This window comes from Myotis yumanensis, unplaced genomic scaffold (assembly GCF_028538775.1).
Source record: "Myotis yumanensis isolate MYYU_CA2020_CCGP unplaced genomic scaffold, mMyoYum1.0.hap1 SCAF_1, whole genome shotgun sequence".
NCBI classification, from domain to species: domain Eukaryota; kingdom Metazoa; phylum Chordata; class Mammalia; order Chiroptera; family Vespertilionidae; genus Myotis; species Myotis yumanensis.
Window position 1 is genome coordinate 58,222,568 of NW_027223752.1, and position 18,442 is coordinate 58,241,009.

An 18,442-nucleotide genomic window follows, 5' to 3' on the forward strand; every position below is an offset into this window, starting at 1 on the left:
GTTGACCTGTCCATGTAGTTTTAACAACACAAGTAATCTTTTTTTTTTTTTTAACATTTTTTATTTTATTTTAGTCTGTGAGAGAGAAACATGGTTGGTAGCCTTCTGCACATGACCTGACGGGGCACTGAACCCAAAACCTAAGTATGTGCCCTGACCAGGAATCAAACCCGCAACCTTTAGTGTATGGGATGACACTCCAACCAATTGAGCCACCCAGCCAGGGCTACACCACAAGTAATCTTGATAGCATTGCAGGCTGGGAGTTGAGCTCCCTCTACCACATTTATCCTGCCATCAACTCTTATTCTTCCACTCCCAGTACAGGCTGGCTCACCTCAAATATTCTGCTTCAATACAACTCCCAGACTACTCATTAAAACAATATAAGCAGCCTGGTGAGTGTTGCTCAGTGGTTGAGTGTCGACCTATGAATCAGGAAGTCACCAGTTCGATTCCTGGTCAGGGCACATGCCCAGGTTGTGGCTTCAGTCCCTTGTAAAGGCATGTACAGGACGCAACCAATCGATGTTTCTTTCTCACATCGATGTTTCTCTCTCTCCCTCTCTAAAATCAATAAAGACAGGTTAAAAAATAAAACAATATAAGCAAAAAGTTTCAGGCTAAAAAAAAAAAAAAGCTTGCTAACCCTTGTTTCCTGAACTGGGAAGATAATTTATGTTCTACATTGGGTATTGGGAAAGTATGGCTAGTAGGCCAAGTCTGGTCTGTTTTTTGTTTTGTTTTGTTTTATTATTTTAGTAAATAAATGAACACTTTTTTGTAAATAAAGTTTTACTGAAACACAGCCACATCCATTTGTTTTCATAATATCTATGACTTCACTTTTACGTTACAAAGTCAGAGTTAAGTAGCTGTGACAGAGACATATAGCTCACAAAACTGAGAATATTTACTGTCTTATAGGGAAAGTATGCTGATCTTCTTCTAAATACTAGGAAAAAAGCAATATCATATTTAAAACCTGCAATTAGGATGATTTACAATAAACGCCCATTAGAACAAAAATCCATTACAACAAAAATATTATCTGAATGTTCTGTGGAGTTACTGAAATAGTATTTATGCTTATTAGAATAATTCTATCTCTGCAGAAAATGAATAGAATGATGAAAATTAAATATTTTTGAGTAGCAACCTCACAAATTCTACGGGTGATATAGAATTGCGGATAAACTGATACTTTTGTGGTTACTTTGTAATTTTGGCCACATGACCTCCATTTTTAGTAGCCTAAAATAAATACTAATTTATGATCCACAGAGGAAAAGTATATAAACTACCAGAGAGTTAAATAAGACAAAAAAAAGTAATGCCAGAATGTAAAACTGTGTCATTTTTTAGTTACAATATATGGAATAAAAGCAGGAGATAACTCTTAGAGATGGCTGTCAATAGTTACAACAGTATGTCTCCCCAAATCACACATCCTCCGAGAATATGAAAAGAGTTGAACTCATATAGGTGGGTTCTGATGGAAATCCTCAGACATGGATAGAGACACTAGGGTAAGAGTCTTCCTCCTTGGGTGGAGGGGGTCAAAGAGGGGGAGGATGGGGAATACATCTGTAATAATGTCAATAATAATGATAAAATACAATTTTTAAAAAAAACAAAAGAGTTTTACTCAATAGTATGACTAAGACTTAGTTGGGAGAGTCACCGGCAGACTGATCTTTATTTTATTCTATCCTTTGGCCATTTTGCTGAAACTGAGAACTGAGGATTCACAGCTAAAAAGTTCATTTCAGGAGGATGGGTGAAATATTGACTCACTTGACAGTGTCAGATTTTATAAGTTAACACTTTATATTTTGAGGATAAGCCTGGCAAAAACATCTACATCTCCACCTCTACTAGTGACTGTGTCTGAATGGGGAGGATATAGTTGATGTCTAGCAGATTTTCGCCAGCTCTGTGTCCTCTCAGAAAGTTATCAGCACTGAAGGGAAGACCTTGATGGACACATTAAGCAATACCTTGGCTTAGTTGTGGTATTAATGCTGCTGCTCAGACTAAGCCAGACTCTTCACATGTTACAGAAAACTCTTTTTTTCTTGATTCCTTTGAATTTTTTCCTTTTTAAAGAATATCTCTGGCAGCCCTTTTGTTCATGCTCTGAAGTAGGCAGCATATTCCTAGAGGATATATGTGGCTACTTTCTTAATTAAAAGCTTCAGGGCAATATCTAATGAAACAATTTTCCCTTTATTAGTATACATCCTTTTAAAATGTACTAGGTTTCTAGATGGCTTTGAAGGAATGGATTAAAAAAATCCCTTCCCAACTCATATCCAAAGTTGATAAATACTAAAATAAAAAACAAACAAACAAACAAAAAGTTGGTAAAAACTACCTTCTAGCCCTGGCCTTCGTGGCTCAGTGATTAGAGCAGTGGCCTACTCACCGAAGGTTCAATTCCTGGTCAAGGGCACAAGCCTGGGTTGCAGGTTCGATCCCCCACCCCGCTGAGTTTCTTTCTCTCTCTCTCCCCTCCTCCCCTTTTACTCTAAAAATCAATGGAAAAAAATCCTCAGGTGCAGATTAACAAACAAACAAACGAACAAAAACCCCAAAACAAAACAAAAAACCCCACATAGGTTCTATTTTGTACAAATAAAGGAACCCGTTTTTTGAAATAAACTTTTATTGGAACACAGCCACACCCATTTTAATTGGGAAGAGTCAGATATATTAAATATTATAGCAGATAATCTGGAATATAAACAGTAATCTATATACAGTGAAGAATTAAAAAATGATTAAGAGGTGAGAAAAGTAAAAACTGCAAATGTTGCAGTAGAGATAAAGTTGGGATTAGAATATATTGATTTTCTAGTCATCCTTCCAAATAAGGATAGATAATATTTCAACAAAATAAGTATTTCTGTGAGCCTCACAATTTATAAATGTTTACACATTTATTAGCTTATCAATAGCAGCAAGAACTAACTTTAAAGGAGAGTGAATTTCAAGATATCATGACATTACTACCCCCCACTCCACAAACAACCTGGTTGTTAAGATATAAAGTTATATCTAATGTCACCATGTTACTGAAAACAGTTCTCAGGAAACCAGGCTGCCTTGTTTGATGTTTACCTCAGCAGCTCCAAAATGAACATTGATGGCTGTCTGACATGTGAATGTGAAAATCTGCAAACAATCTCATTTTATAGAACACAAGCCTTCAGCATTTGGGGCACCTAATTATTTTGATGACAGGTGAGTTTTAGCCTTGATCATATGGCTTACAGCTAGAAATGTGTTTCATAGGAGAATATTTCACACCATGCAATGAATCTTAGAAAACATGTCATAAACATGCAAACACATGGTATCAGTTAAATAGCAGGTTCAAAAAATAATGTAAGACATTCAACATAGAATCTGTGATGTGCATAGCTATAGAATTTTACTTTTTTTTCTTCTAAAGAATTACCATATTTTAAAAAAGATGAACTGAATTATTTTATTCTCTTTGGGGATTAATCTAAAATTATTTCCTTTCAGTGTCACTTAAATTACAGCCATTCTTAAAACTACCCCCACATTTTTTCTTCGTTTGGGAAAAAAGCTTAAATATGGACCTGTACAAATAATTTCACATTCCTTTTGCTAGTAAAGGCTGGTTCCAAACAATAATAAACCGATTTTCTAGACCAGAACCCCTGAAATCCAGTCTTCCTTTACTGCTTTTGCTATTCAGACTTTCTACACACCATTTCAAGGCAAAAACTCTTCTAACAATTATATGCATCTGGAAAAAAAAAATCCAAGTTTAAGCTAAAATGTTATCTGTAGAAAGTTTCTGCTTTTTGCACATGATATAGCAGGATTTTAAGGGCCAATGCTCAGCCAATGACCCTGCCCAGGACAGTAAAGGAAATTCTTAAAAGCCACTCTATTTCCCTTTAAAAGGCCTCTCTCCCCCAAAAACATTTAGGACAAGAGGCTTTGGGAGTTATTATTAAAAAAAAAAAGAAAGCACTATTTTACCATTGAAGCAGATCGACTGCTTGTAACAAGGCTTGATCCGCCATAGCTTGAATTGAGGCTTCCAATTGGTGCATTGTGGGATGGTCCCAATAAACTGTGTATATCACTGTGACCAGCAGGCAAATTGGTGGAAGGTCCCACAGCATGGTTCCGCAGCACATGGATAGCATCATCCAGTCTGTCTAAACGATCCTCCATTCGAGATTGCTGGAGTGATTGAAAAAAGACATGGAGGTTACTACTGGTAGCTATTAAATTCATTAAACTTCTATGTTTCCTACTTTGGGATATATGGACGACAGCAAGTGAAACCTGCACTACAAATCGATAATCAAAGAAAGTAGACTATACTAAATTAACAAAGCTTCAGAAACAAATCACTGCTTTATAAAATCCATTTACCAATCTACCATGAAGTTACTTCTTTAATTTCTATAAAAGATGAATGCTACTGTAGTACTGTCTGATAATTATAGCTGATAAAAAAGATAACGGGTACTGTAATACTGATCTTTGAAATGAGGGCAATTTGGGGACACACTCTCCAATCCATCAAGTTTCAGTTGTGATTTTAAGTGAATAAAGCATACCTATCTGAAATAGTGAACACATCCAAATATTCTCTTTCACAAAACTGAGGAAATAATAGTCTGTCTGTGGATACATACATGCCCCATACACAAACATATTAGAATTTTTAAAAATCAAAAGCACATGCTAGTAGAGCTCTTTTAAAAAGAATCATTCTCAACAACATAGGCGAACAAAAGTCTATTCTTACACACTGTTATAAAAACGGAAATGGTCTTTGTTTGGCTTTAAAAGACTCTGGAGTCTGTACAGGCTTGAAGATTTTAAATGGATAATAGGAATTATAACGAACTGAAACAGAAAAAAGGCACCATCTAAAAGAAATAGTACCTCACAGACATCCTTTAAGAAGGACATTGCATCTTGCAAATGCTCGTGAAGTTGCTGCTCAACTCGATTTTTCTGGCAAAGTCAAGACAGAACAGGAGGCAAAGCACAGGTTAAGATTAACTCCAAAAGAGATGAGGAAATAGCTGATGTGCATGTCAGCATAACATGTTAGTAAAGTTAACGCGAAGATCTGTGAGATCTACTTGTATTAAGGTATGAGAAGGCTGGAATTTAATAGCAAAGTTATAAGGTTAGCATCTAAATAGCTTATATATGCTTCAAAATATGTGAGAAGAAAACTTTCCTTTAATTTAAAATATTCTATTAGTCACAGAAAAATAACTTTTCTATTTGCATTCCATCAAGTCATTATTTTGTTTTTATAATATTTTGTAATTCTGTGGTAAGCAAAGAAAAGCAACAGTAGTTAACATTCAACCACAAATTCTTCACGCTAAATACCTAGACAGGCTCCTTTATTCTACTGCTTTGTTTGTTTGTTAAATAACATTTTTACTTGTACAATTTACACAAGACATTATTTTTTTAAGAAACAAAACATGGGAAATAATAATCTTCATGACAAAAATAATGGCTATTACATTTTAAATTTTTAATGGAAATGTACTAAACTATACATCATATAAGAAAGCATCAAATACAACTATTTTCCATTATTGGACTAATTTTCTTGCTTTTACTTGGTCTGTGTGTGTGTGTGTGTGTGTGTTTTTAAGTTTCTTCTTATACATAAATGCAAAAGTATAGAAAAATTAAGCCCTATATTTTTCAAAGAAACAAAAATGCCATTACATTATTTTAACACCAGCTGTCCTTAGACCAGAAGCCTAATGTCTCAAAGAACAGATGGCAAAGGCACACCCAATGTATCTTATATTGTTCAATTAAATCAGGCCATTTGTTAGCAAAGAATTCGTGTGTAATGCTATCCTACTGTTTTTTTTCATTGTTACTCAAGATTTACTAAAAAAAAAATAAAATAAAAAAGAACTGCATACTATCAGATAAAAGCGACCTGTATGTTTCTAAGAGGCTCTTACCAGGGAGTGGAGTGAGTTTTCATAGCTTGGAGATGAAGGAGCTTGCCCTCCAGGTCTAGGCCACTGACTAGTACCTGTTAAAACAAAATCCCAAAGTACTCACACCCTGGTTAGCTCCAGTATTCTTGACAATGTTCTCAAGGAGGTAAAGATAAATTTATATGAAAATTTTTGTTCAGCATTCAGCATAGTATTTGGCTTCTTGTAAGCCCAACACATTAAAAAAACTTTTTTCATTATTAATACAACAGTGAAGGGAGTTGAGAAAACAAAGAGGAAAAAAATCCTATACTAGTACTTTAAAACATAACTTTATTTTATGTTTGCATATTCTTCAGATTGTCACTATGCAAACATATCTTCATAAAATGTACTTAAAGTATACATAATTTAAAATCCTGTCCCTCCCATGGTTTTACATAGTCTTTAAAATAATGCTATTAATAACTGACTACATTAATATTCATCTGATTCTCTAAATCATAATTTGCTTAACCACTTTATCTCACTGCTGGACATTTTGGTTGCTTTCAATAGGCTATTATGAATAGTAAATCAATATTACTATATTACGAATAGTAAGTAGAGAAAATATCTTGAAGATAAGTAGCATTCTAAATTAAAAGGTACAAACATATTTATGATCCTTAATTCATAAGGCTAAATTGTTTTCTAAAGGGTCATGTTAACTTGTGCCTTTAGTAATGCACAAATGCACCAATTTCAAATGACTGCAAATGCACTTAGGATTATCCATTAAAAACTTTCCCAACACGATTTATACCAAAAGCACATTATTTAATTTGGAAATATTATAAAATTTTCCTTAAATTTTGTTTATTCTTCAACTTTAGAAAAGTACCAATATAATAAAAACTGAAGACAGGAAATAAGAAAGGATGTAAGTTTTGAGTAGAAGAAATAAAAAGAAAAAAAAATATAAGAAAAAAATAAAGCTAGTAATTTATCCATAGGTTGGGGAGAATACAGTTTTTTAAATATATATATATTTTTATTGATTTCAGAGAGGAAGGAAGAGGGAGAGAGAGAGAGATAGAAACATCCATGATGAGAGAGAGTCATGGATCTGCTGCCTCCTGCAAGTTCCCCACCGGGGATCGAGCCCACAACCCAGGCATGTGCCCTTGACCGGAATGGAACCTGAGACCTTTCAGTTCTCAGGCCAATGCTCTATCCACTGAGCCAAACTGGCTAGGGCGAGAATACAGTTTTAATGGTCTTACCAAACAACTTTAAAAGGAAAAAGAACAACTGATCAAAAATCTTAACTATTTCATGATTGTGCATTTGAAAATAAGTTATTTATATAAAACAACAGACCATTCTATTAAATATATATTACTAGAGGCCTGGTGCATGAAATTCGTGCACGGGGGAGGGGGATGCCCTCAGCCCAGCCTGCACCCTCTCCAATTCGGGATCCATCTCACAATCCTGGACTGCTGGCTCTTAATCGCTCACCTGCCTGCTTGCCTGGTTGCCCCTAACTGCCACACCTGCTGGCCTGATCGCCCCTCACTGCCTCTGCATGCCAGCCTGATAGCCCCTAACTGCCCACCCCCGCCGGCCTGGTTGGCCCCAACTACCCCCCCCCCACCGCCGGCCTGGTTGCCCCCTACTTCCCCCCCTGCCGGCCTGGTTGCCCCCAACTGCCCCCCCCCCCCCCCCCCCCCCGCTGGCCTGGTCACCCCTCATGGCCCCCTTGATGGCCTGGTCGCCCCATGCAGCCGCTGTTCAGTCGTTTGGTCGTCCCTCACTAACCCCCCTGCCGGCCTGGTTGTAGGCAGCCATCTTGTGAGGGTTAATTTGCATATTACCTCTTTATTATATAGGATTGGTTCTTAATAAAAGCTTTAGTGACAACCCAAATTACATAAGAAATCTGAAGTTGGCAAAGTTAAGGTTTGCTTAATTTATCTCATTTACTGCTAACTTAATTTTAAACTATGTTCTACTGGAGTCTGTAATGTTGCAGGTTAATTTGCCACATTTAGGAAACTAAAAACATCGGTATATTTCACCTTAGCTGAATAACCTAGTAATTGCATTATCATTGATCACATATGCTTTGCAAGTTGAAAAGTTGGATACATACATTCTTAATAACTAATTATATGTGTACTATTGTGATCATACAGAAAAATTTTAAATTCTAAAATTGTAAGAAAAAGTGTATGTTTTATATACTTCATCAGATAACCATTGTTGTTTCTTTACTTGTAAGCAAATTACAAATTATTTAGAGGACTAATAATTGCTTCCTGCTAGACATACAAATGTAATCATAATCCAACTACACAAATAAGGTCAATTTAAAATTGCTCATTGCCCTAGCCAGTTTGCTCAGTGGATAGAGCGTCAGCCTGCAGACTAAAGGGCCCCAGGTTCGATTCCAGCCAAGGGCACATGCCCGGGTTGTGGGGTTGATCCCCAGTGGGGGGCATCGCATCACTGATGTTTCTATCTCTTGCTCCCTCTTCCTTCCTCTCTGAAATCAATAAAAATATATTTAAAAAATAAATAAAATTGCTCATTAAAACAGAAGCTTATAGACTAATTTTATAATTAACAAGTAGAATTTAGCAACCAGTAAACCCAGTAACTGATTATATGAACAATTGATATAAAAACAAGCAACCAAAACTTTATTGCTGATTAAGTACCTTAGTTTCAAAGCACTGGTGGAGAATTATGAATTTTTATGTAAATAAGAGGTTAATCATAATCTATTTTAAAAAAGAACCCTAAATTATTTATAAAAATAGTTTCCCTTAATGTTTATAGTATTTTATTTTCAATCATATTGCTCCATCTTTCCCAACCCCCTTGGGTGATCAGCCTGTGACAGGAGCCTGATCATCACATTTCTTAATTTGTGTGGAATATTAATTCAAGTTTTATGTTTAAACACCTCAGAATTGTTAGAACACATCTGTTTTGCAAAACATGCAATTTTTCTGTTTCATCACTAGCTTAGTGTTGAACAGTAAGATGTGTGCACTAAATTTACTCAGGAAAGAAATCACCAACATTCGTTATTTTTTTAATCGTTATAGGAAAAAACTATGCTAAGGTCTATCTCCAAACTGTAATTTGTTAAATGAGAAAAGTACACATCTACTCAAACCTATTTTGTTTTTATTAAAGATAGGGCTGTCTACTGTGATATATCTGGTTAAAACAAAATACATGATAAAATCACTATTATCTTTCTGAACTCCATAAAAATGCCAAGTTAAATTTCATGGTCAGAGCTCCTTGAACCCACTTGGTCATTTTAAAACTTCATGCTATTGGTAATAAAGGGGATGGCTGGAGAGTTAGAGTTAGTTCAGTAGAAGTCAATCCTATGGCTGGCAAAACTCAAAGGGGGGCATGAAAGTTTAGTGGATACGGGAATTAGTGGACCTTCATTCTTGCTGATCTGTACTATTAATTAATTTTATAATCCCTGACTATGACATATGCATACATTGCTTTTTGTTTTGTTTTTAATCTGTCTTACAAGGCCAATCAAAGATATGAAAGCTCTCATTTCATGAGCCTAGAGGTTTTTTGACTATGGGACATTATTATTATTTCTTCCTGATGGTAGATCTATTGTGTAATCAGTGAAGAAAAAAGACACATAGACTTTTACAACTTTGGCTCATTGATGGCTTATTAAACTAAGGATGAAACCTTTAGGGCTGTGAATGGAATTCAAATTCTGGGAACAAACCATAATGCTAGCTAGCATACCGCTGACTCTGGACATCTTTTTTTTTTTTAAACTAGTGTATGAATAAAATACATAGATTAAATTTAGAATATGTTGGCATCTTTAGCTTGTAATCATCAACTATAGCATCACTGCACAAATATGAAAAAAAAAGTGCAAAGGCTGAAAACCTCAGGGGTTTCCTAGAGCAGCGGTTGCCAACCTTCTGGACTTCAAAGACCACCAGTGGTCCACAGTTACTGGTCGGCGACCGCTGTCCTAGAGACTAGGATGTTGCCCCCTTTCCTTCACTGTCACCTGTTATCTGGTGGTAACATATATTGAGGTTTTTAAAAAATTATTTTTTATTTTTCAATTACTGTTGACATACAATATTATTAGTTGTAGGTATACACATAGTGATTAGACATTTATATAACTTAAGAAATGATCACCCTGATAAGTCTAGTACCCATCTGACATCATATATCTATATACATATATAAAAAGCCAGCGACCGGAACACCATAATGACCGGAATGACTGGTTGCTATGACGCCCACTGCGGCCAGCAAACCAAACCAACCTCCTGCAGCCCCTCCCCCTGGCCGGCCTCACCCCCAATGGGCCCCCACCACCCAGATCAGGGGCAGGGCCAGCCAGCCAACCGCCTGTGGCCCCTCCCCATACAGGCCCCGCCCCACAACCAGCTCTGCCCCCGGTCAGCCCCCCCACACCAATCGAGGGTGGGGCTGACTGGCCAACATCCCACGGCCCCTCCCCCGGCTAGCCCCCCCACCCCAATTGGGGGCATGGCCCACCAGCTAATCGCCCATGGCCCCTCCCCCCAGCCAGCCCAGCCCTGATTGGGCCCCGATCAGGGCGGGCCTGCCGGCCAACCTCTCGCCATCTCCTCCTCCCAACAGGCCTGGCCCTGATCTGGCCCAACTGGGGCCGGGCCGGCCGGACCCCACCCATGCACAAATTCGTGCACTGGGCCTCTAGTAGCTATTATAATATTATTGACTATATTCCCTATGCTGTACTTTACATACCCATGACTGTTTTTATACCTGGCAATTTGCACATCTTGATCCCTTCACCCTTTTTGCCCACTTCCCCCAATCTGGCAACCATCAATATGTTTTCTGTATCAGTGTCTATTTTATTTTTGTTTTTTTAGATTCCACTTATAAATGAAATCATATGGTATTTATCTTCCTCTGTCTGACTTATTTCACTTAGCATAATACCCTTATAGAAGTTTTGGGCTCCTACTTCCTTTTATTAGATAGGCATAAGCTTTCAACTATTAATATAGTTAATTTCTGTAACTGCCCTGGGCTTTTTAGTGAGCACCCCAAAGAGCTAGCTTTTATTCAAGGTTATAATAAATCTACTTGATATTAAAATTTATTGACCACTTCCAGAAAACAAGCTAGCTAGGTGACCAGGACAACAGCATCAAATTATTCAGCTAGAAAATCAGGGAAGACTGTCTTTGATCACTAAATCTAAAATTCACTCAATGTTTCTGATCTGTTCTTTGTCTGAGTGGGACTTAGCAAGTACTTTGCCTAATAAAATTGGTTAATAAATTTAAAGAATTGATACTAATATTTTGTGTGGCTGAGAGAAAATCTTAAGACCATTTACCATGCATTTTCTTGTTTTGTTAGTTGTTTCCCTTTGTAATTGCACCCTAAACTCAAACATTCATGAGATTCCTCTATGCTTGGGAAAGGTTGGATAATCCTTAAGGCAGCATTGAGTGCTGTGTGTTCCACAATCTGGCCCCAGCCAGCTTTTCCATCTTAGTTCTTCACACATCCACACATGAAGAGTTCATAATCAGTCATCTCAATGGCTCTGGAGGAACAGGTCACACACTTTCTTACATCTGCATCTTTGTTATGCTTTTCCCTTTATAACCAGAGACTTCTATTCACCTCCTTTTAAAATACTACTCTCTTCATGAAGTTTATCTTGAGCACTCTACTTTAGATAAATATCTTATTGATTAAACTAACCAAAACTGAGGAATCCTTTCTTTCCTCTGTTCCTCTCTTTATTTTCATTGTGAATGTTCTGAAGATTGCCATTGAGTACTGAAATTATTAAACTTTTATTCACTTATATTCAAGAAGCAGATAAAGAAAGTCAAAATATGGTTTTGCTTGTCTGCTTTCCAAGTTCCCTTAGTAAACACAATCACTTAACTCAAATACTAATGTCTTCCCAAATGACAACTGTAATAGATACAGTCACTCTTCTCTTCTATCTTGCTGCCAGAGTCCTCTTTTTGTTTAGAAGGGGTGTGTGTGTGTGTGTGTGGTGATAAAAAGGAATCACTAGACACAGGAGATGGGAGATACACCTGCATAAAATCAGTTGTTGGTTTGCCCTTTCAAAAGCATTTTTCTTTGATTAGAATACTAATTTAAAAGCCTATTAACAGCTTCATTACACAATTCAACAGTCCACAGATTTTTCATTAATCAGCTGAATTAAGGGGAAAAGAGGACTCCGCCATTAAACATCAACTAAAGGTGGAGGGAGAAATGTGAGATTCGATTTTGGTCTGTCGTTTTTTTGAAAAATGTCTAAGTCTCTGATTTTCCACTTTACTGATGTCACTTCATAGATGCTGAGCTCCTCTGTTGCCTGCTTTCCTATCCAGTGTTAATGAAAAGCAAAGGACACTTTTATAGCTATCTTACTGGGCAGTGGAGCAGGGGCAGTGGAAACATATAGTAAGGGCTAACGTAGCACCTCAGATGAGAAAGTGAAACAGGCTCTGGCAAAAATGATACTGATAATTTCAGTAAAACTCTGCCAAGTGGGTGATTAGGGTTAAAGTTACATCATTCTTCCGGTAATTTCAGCTCTCTGTTAAACAACAACTTTAAATCAATGGGTCTTTCATAGTCCAGTCTATGTGGGGAACAGCTGTTCAACTTTTACTAGACAGCTGAAGCCATGGTGTCTGAGAAAGTGGCAGAACCTGCTAATAGCTGAAAGCAGCTGCCAGCAGTTCATCATCTCCACATCGGAATGCTCGGAGGAGAGTCACTGGCTAACACACACAGCACAGGTGATAGCCAGGGCCTGGATACACCACAGCCCTGATTTTCAGAAATCCTACACAATGCAAAAAAGGCTTAACAACAACAACAAAATCACACGAACTTAACTAATGGCTTGAACAGGAAAAGAGAATCATTTCTGAGATTAACTGTTGGAGGAATATGGCAATTTTTACCCATTTGCCTGACTAGCCTAATAGCTTTCCTCAGAACTAATACCTTTCTTTTTCAGCATAGTTTTTCTCCAAATACTGGTAGAAAATAAAACTTAAGTTTTTAAATTATAGCTTAACAGATATTTAGCATTTTCCTATAATTTTATTTATTCCTAATAAACCTAAAAATTCCTATTTACGATAACATTTGTATCACAACAAATTTATACTGTAGGAAGGATATATCTGAAAGTTGTTAAACCTAATGTGAAAAAAAGAAACACATACAGCAAATCTGAGCCACTTATTTAACTCCACTAACAATATGTATCTACATTCACAGAGTTCTTTTCCTTAGCAAAAATAATCCAACATTTTCCCCAGGAATTTATTTACGTATATATGAAATAATAACTTATTGAACCTAAAAATAAAGACAAATTATCTAGCAAAAACAATTATTCATTTTTTGAGTTGAATTCATTTTTTGAGTAGCACACATGGTACAGGGAAATGGAGCAAACAAGGAAGAAAGAAGTTACATGTACTTCTAAATAGATTACTTTGTTTATTTTCTATGCTATCTTATGAAAACTTTTGATTAATTTCCTTCTCCATATTTTGCCTTCATCCAATTGCCTAGCCTTATTTTTATGTTGTTAAAACAATTATCCTTAGAGATTACAAATTATTTTAAGAATGAGAGAAGATATGAAAAATTCAAGAGTAGCAAATATTTCAATAGTCTCAAAAAATGAACCCAAGAGGAAAGTTCTCTGTTTACATACTTTCTCAAAATCTATTTTTTTCATAAAATTTTACTAAAAAATTAATTAAAAATATTTCCAAGTAGCTCCTACATGTTATTAAGTAGTTAGATAAAACAAAAGCCTACCTGTGAGAGGTGAGGGTGATCCAACTGGTGTTGATGGATTTGATGGAAAACTACTGCTGGTATGGTCAGGAGAATAAATCTAACCAGAAAACAAAAGACATACACATAGAAATATGTGACAACAGCAAAAATATAAATCTATTTGTATGGATTTATTTATTTATTTTTAAATATATTTTTACTGCCCTAACCGGTGTGGCTCAGTGGATAGAGCATCGGCCTGCGGACTGAAAGGTCCCAGGTTAGATTCCGGTCAAGGGCATGTACCTTGGTTTCGAGCACATCCCCAGTAGGAGGTATGCAGGAGGCAGCTGATCGATGTTTCTCTCTCATCGATGTTTCTACATCTCTATCCCTCTCCCTTCCTCTCTTTAAAAAGCAGTAAAATATAATTTAAAAAAATATATTTTTACTGATCTCAGAGAGGAAGGGAGAGAGAGATAAAAACATCAATGATGAGAGAGAATCATTGATCAGCTGCCTCCTGCATGCCCCCTACAGGGGATCCAGTTTTCATCTCTATTTCTTTGTTATCCTAGTTGAAAATAATTTATATTCCTAATTTTAAAACAAAAAGAGAAGTGACTATAAAATAACAAGTTTGATAAACAATGTTTTTAGAATATACCATATAAATAAGTAATATCCATTAAAAATAATTATTTCAGGAAACTATTAACTTACCTTTTGAAGAGTTTTAAACAATTTTTAAAAGCCAAAGAAAATCACTTTTCAAAAGTTACCCTTTATTTCTCAAAGAAGCTCTCAATTTGATCAACTACATTTCTGCCAAATTTAGCTCCAAGTGACATGTGAGTACTATAAAAAAATCAAACTTGCTCTCAAAAGACATTTTGTCACTGTGGAGGAAAGTGAAAAAACCATGAAAGTCCTTCAAAAAATGTTCCCAAAACGATCTGTGGACTTTACCCCCTAACAGGTTTACTTTAAAGAAGATAACAAATCTGGATGCAGATATTTTGGCATTTCAACTAAAAGTTTTTTTGCAATATTTTGTTTTTTCATTGATTTTTAAAGCGAGAAGGGAGAGAGAGAGAATGTGAGAGAGAAACATTGATCGGTTACCTCTGGTACACATCCCAACCGGGGATTGAACAGGCAATCTTAGGCATGTGTCCTGACCAGGAATGGAACCCAGGACCCCCTGGGTATGGGGTGATGCTTCAACCAACTGAGCCACCTGGCCAGGGCTGTTGCAATACTTTATATTTCTTTTTTTTTGCAATACTTTATATTTCACTACTGCTCAAAAAAAAAAGTGACAGAGCTCTAACCGGTTTGGCTCAGTGGATAGAGTGTCGGCCTGCGGACTGAAGGGTCCTGGGTTTGATTCTGGTCAAGGGCATGTACCTCAGTTGCGGGCACATCCTCAGTAGGGGGTGTACAGGAGGCAGCTGATCAATTTTCTCTCTCATTTTATGTTTCTAGCTCTCTATCCCTCTCCCTTCCTCTCTGTAAAAAAAATCAATAAAATGTATATTTTAAAAAGTGACAGAAATTCATTCAAGTTGACCTAAATTAACCATTAAATATTTAAAAAGTCTCCTTAATCTAGGCACTAAGGGTCCCCAAAAGGTCTTCTATAAAATAATCCTATTCTTATAATGGTCATAATAAATCATCTTCATATTTCAGCATTTAACTTAAGGCAGACAAGTCAACTTATGTGAACATATTATGGTCAAATATTTTAAAAAGGAAAATGAATAGTGGGTGCAGAGAGTCATCCAAAAGAAATAACCTTGCTCTGAATAAGCTTAGAGCTCTAATGCATTTAAAGGGGCCCAAATTATGTTATATAAGGAGTCTCAGAATTGCTTTTAAAGACAGTGTAATATGCTGAAAAAGTCAGATGTTGGGACAGTCTCATGTAAAGCAAAATTCCACAAATCATAATCATCAAACATTTCATTTTTAAAAAATAAGACAGCACTAATTAAATTGCAAGAGGCCAGAAAGTCTATGTTCCTTTGCATAGAAATGGATATATCTACCTCAAATAAAATACTTCAATTTGTATGATGTTACTAAATTGTAATTGTAAATGCATTTAAACACAAATTCTCTCTAAATAGCAGACCTAGAAGTTGTATATTTAAGTTAGAAAGCCTTTTGGAAAAAGCAAAGCTATCAAGAAGTCTTCAGAAGACTTTATGGGAAGACTTAGTAATAGGGAGACAGTATGTTATAAGATCAATATTGCTGGTATTACAGTTGTTACCTTTTAAAAAATTCAGGGCACATGGGAAAATTAGCTAACAGTCAAATTTTGGTTCCCAGTGGCCTGCATAAACATAGTAATTTATTTCAACCACGTAAGTAAATTAGATTAAGCTCATCAAACTTCAACACAAACATATCTCCACATACCCTTTTACTTTTATAAATTACTATTTCTCATGTTTAAGATTCAAATAATTATACCTTTTCTGAACAACTTATGCTAAGTTTTATGGAATATGCCTTGACTATATATTGGTAAGGGAGAGCCCTGGCGGTGTTGGTTGGAGTGTCATTCCTGTGCACTGGAAGGTCGAAGGTTTGATTCCCAGTCAGGGCACATATGGAAGGCAACCAATTGATATCTATCTCACATTGATGTCTCTCCTCCCCCTGTCTCCCTACCTTCCTCTCTAAAATCAATTTAAAAAAAGAAAAAAAAAAAGAGAATATTGGCAAGGGAGGAAAAGGTTGGTAACATTGATGGTGGGTGGATGAGGAGAAAAGTTTCAGTTCCATGCAGAACTTCATCATAAACTAGACCAAATGACTGATTTTTTAAATTTCCTTGTCTGTAAGGACCAACATCATGAAAGCATTGGAGAAATAGCATTCCCTCTCTGTTATACCCTCCTGCTTTTGTTTTCTTCATACTGCTTACATTAATTCCTAATTGTCCAAGTTTGTTTACTTGCTAATTATCAGTCTCTTACCCTTTGCCCTAGTAAAATGTATGCTGCAGAAAAGCAAGGACTTGGTCTTATTCAGACAAAAATCTGAATTATACAGAATGTGCAGTAGTTTCATACTCTACAACAGTGCTGGTAAATATGTACATATTTGTTGAAAGAATGAATGATATCATCCTTTCAAGAAGTTACTATTTGAGAATTTTTAAAAAATCCTTGGATTATTTACCTAGACCACCCCTCTTTTACTCTTCCAGGTCCCTTAATGGAGATCTCCCTGGAGCCCTAGTCTCAGTTTTTTTTTTCTATTTATCTGTGCTAACTCTTGGTAAAACCATTCTTCACAAAGTACCAACTATGACCTCCCTGTGAATGACTCCTAAGTTGACATCTCTATCCTCAGACTGATTGCTGGACTTCTCCATATGGACCTATTCTTCTTCCATCTCAAGCTCAGTATGTCCAAACCCAAACTTTCATCACTGCCCCAAGCTTCCTATCCTCCCCCTGTCTACTCTTCTGTTTTCTCTGTCTCAGTTAGCACCACCCTTCTCATGGTGATCAGAACCACTTTCTCTCCTCCTTTCCCCAGGTCCCTTCAGACTTCCCACCATAGATTCCAATACCCACAATTCTCTAGTTTCTGGAATAGGCATACATCATTCTCAGTGCCATGACCTTTACTAGAACTTGTGGCTAAACTATTTAAGTCTTTATAGCCCCGTTACTCCTTGCTTCTTTCATTCCATACATAATTGCCTGAGCTATTGTCCTCACCAGTTTTGAACAGTCAAATGCCATGCAGTGCTTCCTGTTGCCTAAATTCAACAGAATGAGATTTGATATCTTTTATAATCTGGTCACAAACTTATCTTTCTACACTTTTACCTACATAAAATATTATGTACCCTATTATCCAAACAAAGTAATTTTATTTTCATTTTCTGAACATAGCTTATCCTTTCAAAGCTCCTGTTCCTTAACTTCTCCCAGATGAAATTCTATACCACATCACAGTACAGCTCAAATGTCACTCCTTTGTACTCTTAGAATAACCTGTACTTTTCTTTGGTTTTTTACTTCACACTATGTGATACACTATCATTATTTTTTTGTATGCCTATGTTATCTTCTCTCCTTGAATGTAAATTATTTGAAGGCAGATTCAACATTAAATCCATTACTGTTTGTCACTCTCATGTACAAGTAGGTGTTCAATTTTTTTTTAATACTTGACAGATTAATACTGTGAGCCCAACACTTAAAATTTGCTATAATACTTTTTGATTTAAAGCAGGACTCAGTAAGTGGTAGTATTTACCTTAGTATTTATGTAAATGGGGTTCTGCAACAGGAATACCAAAAGGGTGAAAAAGATCTTGTTATAAAGATGAATTCACTTACAAATCAGTTTTATGGTGAAGCTTTGAGAACAATATAGTGAGGCTCCACTATTTCTGAGAATTAATGTGCTCAGCTGTCCATACCACACTGTTAGGCAAGTATAAGCTTTTGAGAGTGTCACTAAACTATCAATATTTATTCTCCCTGATAACTCTGCCATTAGTGTTACATAATCCCTAATCATGCAAAGGACTAGTGACAACTTTTTCTTTTAAAAAAAAAAAACTGATTTGAGAGTGGGAAAAACAT

The 18,442-nt window shown here is 36.2% G+C and overlaps 1 protein-coding gene across 6 annotated transcripts in view; it reads right to left on the bottom strand.

Moving 5' to 3' along the window:
• Positions 1–18,442, bottom strand: part of TCF12 (transcription factor 12) — a 365,067-nt gene that overhangs the window by 22,461 nt on the left and 324,164 nt on the right. For 4 of the 6 annotated variants that reach the window (XM_070421983.1, XM_070422000.1, XM_070422011.1 and 1 more), the window contains 4 exons: positions 13,860–13,938; positions 6,003–6,076; positions 4,942–5,013; positions 4,021–4,227 (listed from right to left, as the gene is read on the bottom strand). In XM_070421983.1, coding sequence (XP_070278084.1) covers positions 4,021–4,227; positions 4,942–5,013; positions 6,003–6,076; positions 13,860–13,938 — 432 coding nt within the window. The remainder of the gene's footprint in view (positions 1–4,020; positions 4,228–4,941; positions 5,014–6,002; positions 6,077–13,859; positions 13,939–18,442) is intronic. The other 2 variants (XM_070421990.1, XM_070422034.1) reach the window with 1 other exon arrangement.